Source organism: Zootoca vivipara, chromosome 12 (genome assembly GCF_965207765.1).
Source record: "Zootoca vivipara chromosome 12, rZooViv2.hap1.1, whole genome shotgun sequence".
Classification (NCBI taxonomy): domain Eukaryota; kingdom Metazoa; phylum Chordata; class Lepidosauria; order Squamata; family Lacertidae; genus Zootoca; species Zootoca vivipara.
The window spans coordinates 41,953,877-41,956,754 of NC_142595.1; the positions used below are offsets into that span (position 1 = coordinate 41,953,877).

The 2,878-nt window shown below is 44.4% G+C and overlaps 1 protein-coding gene across 1 annotated transcript; it reads left to right on the forward strand.

Annotated features, from left to right (window-relative positions):
- The first annotated feature begins 435 nt into the window (after positions 1 to 435).
- On the forward strand, positions 436 to 1,383 carry LOC118095622 (olfactory receptor 4K3-like). Its single transcript, XM_035136869.1, has one exon. It carries the CDS (start codon positions 436 to 438, stop codon positions 1,381 to 1,383), a length of 948 nt encoding a protein of 315 aa, XP_034992760.1.
- The last annotated feature ends 1,495 nt before the right edge of the window (positions 1,384 to 2,878 follow it).

Sequence of the window (2,878 nt, forward strand, 5' to 3'; positions counted from 1 at the left end):
CACTGCCAGTTACTGCAGACTATAACTGAGCTAAATGGACCAATGATCAATATAAGGCACCTTGCTGTTCTTCCTTAAAGGGTTGGGGTGGGAGGTAGGGGTGTAAATCACAAAAACAGGCAACCTATGGCCCTTTGGATTACAGTTCCCATCAGTGTCAGCCATTGTGGTCTGAAGGGCTCCAGGTTCCCTATCCCTTGGGCAGTTGTTGCTGAGTAAGATGGAGCAACAATCTGACTCACTATAACTCACCTTTCTATATTCCTATGATAACATACTATGATCCGCTATGACTGTAGTCTCAGGACACAGCCAAGAATAACAGAAACTGACAAAAAGATGCTCCTCTTCACTGGTTTAAGACTCTTGATGGAAGTATCTCATTACCATCTTCTTTCTCACTTCCCAATTTTCCCAGTGATATGCAAGAAGTGGATGATGGAGGCGAACCAGACAATGGTGACCGAATTTATCCTGCTGGGCCTCTCTGAAACCTGGGAAGTCCAACTTTTCATATTTCTCCTCTTCCTCATCCTCTACATGGCTAGTGTCTTCACCAACATTCTTATCCTCTCAGCAATTTTCAGTGATCACCACCTTTCAGAATCACCTATGTTTTTTCTGCTGGGTCAACTAGCTTTCCTGGACCTCTGCTTGCCCTCTTTTGCCATTCCAAATTTCTTTGATTTCCTTGTCAAACACCATGTCATTTCCTTCCATGGCTGCATGGCACAAATCTTCTTTCTCCATCTCTTTGCAGGCAGTGAGATGCTCCTGCTTATAGCCATGGCCTATGACCGGTATGTGGCCATTGCCCATCCTCTCCGTTATGCCTTACTCATGAACCGGCACCATTGCGTGGGGCTTGGGCTCGCTTCCTGGGCCGGTGGGTTCCTGCATGCCACTGTGCAACTGGGTTTCATCATTAATGCGCCTTTTTGTGGACCCAATCAAGTGGACAGCTTCTTCTGTGACCTCCCCTTGGTCATCAAGTTGGCCTGCAATGACACCTACCCCCTGGAAATCATGATGATCACCAACAGTGGCATTATGTCACTGGTGTGTTTCATTGGCCTGCTTCTCTCATATGGTTTCATTCTCTACACGATCCACTCCAGGAGCCCCTCTGAAAGGAGCACCAAGGCTGCCTCCACATGTACCTCTCACCTGATTGTGGTCACCATGTACTTTGGGCCAATTATGTTTATTTACCTCTGTCCATCCACCATGCTCATGATTGATAAAGTGCTCGACATTGTCTCCCTTTTTGTCACCCCTTTGCTGAACCCAACTATCTATGCTTTGAAGAACAAGGAGATGAAGGCTGCCCTTGGAAGTCTACTGTGTAGGCTTTCTGGACGGGTCTCCACTCAGGGCCATTAAGCAGCTTGATATGGCCTCCTCTAGCCCCCGATTTAGGCTGTCACTATGGAGTCTCAAATCACTGGTTACTTATTTACTTGCATTTATACACAGTGTAGAGCAGTGGTGTCCAAACTTTTTTCAAAGAGGGCCAGATTTGATGAAGTGAAGGGCCATGAGGGCTGACCGACCAAAGTTGTTAACCGTTTTTTTAGGATTAAAGTTGTTGAGGTTTTTTTTTAGGATTTTACCCCAGGAAATAAACTGCCACAGGGGCCGGATTGAACCAACCGATGAGCCGGATTAGGCCCCCAAAACAGACTTTGGACATGCCTGGTGTAGAGAAAGTGGATAGAGATACATTTTCCTCCTGTTTTAATTCTAGAACCCAGACTCAACCTGTGGAGCTGAAAAGGATATATTTCTTTGCGCATCACACAACTGAACAATGGAAATTGCAACCATATGTGATTACCACCAGTTTGGGTATCTTTAGTGGGTTAGACAAATCTATGGAGGATAGGACTGCCAATGGCTACTACTCAGTGGTTTTTTTTCTAGAAAAAGAGGTGCTGGAACTCACAACAAACACCTCCTTCACTTTCTTAGAATGGTAATGGCGCCCACCAGAGAGGTGCTGTAACAGAGTTGCTGTGAGTTCCCCCTGAAAAAATCCCCGCTTGTACTATAGATGGCTCTATTATCTCCAGTTTCTCTCCCCAGAGAGAGTGATCTTAAGCAACATGCTGGTTCACAATTGCATGTACATGGATGCATGCTTGTCCTGGGCCTAGAAACAATGAGTCTGAACATTTTTCTGCTCGTTCAGTGCTTTCTAGGCCTGTGTCTGAGCAGTTTTTCCTTTGCTCCTGGAAAATCTGATTGTCATTTGTTCCAATTTAGCACTAAAGATTGGGCTTCCCCGGTGGAAAGTTGCAGGGCAAACAGAGGGGTGGATAAGTCCTAAGTGGTAAACAGTGGACTTTCTTGGGGAAAGCAGTGGGGCAAACAGAAAAACACTCGGACCAGTGCTTAGAAAGTACAGGACAAGCAGAAAACTTCTTAGCACAGGACAATAGGAAGTGTGGACAAGCCCAGAGACAACTCACGTACACATAACAGCAAGATAGTTGCAAGGCCCAAGTTAGCTCATTGTATTCGTTCCTATTTTCTTGGGGTTTCAGTAACTTAGGGTTATGCTCCATCGTTTTGTTTCCTACTTTAAAAGAACTTTTCCCCCTTTTCTTTAGATTAAGCATTGTGAATGTATTAGGATTAAAATGAACCCACTATTGTCTTGCATCACATTGATTGCATTGTAGTAATTTAAATCTCAATTTTCCAAAACGACACATGTAAAAAAATGTTACATTTTTAAATTGTGCTGTGAATTTCTGGCATTCGTATTTGACTCACACAAAAGTTCCACCTCTCACACATGCCTGTTTTGAGGTTCATAGAGGCACATGTAATAATGGCGGCAGCTGGGAAATAGTTTAGCCACAAATCATCTTGC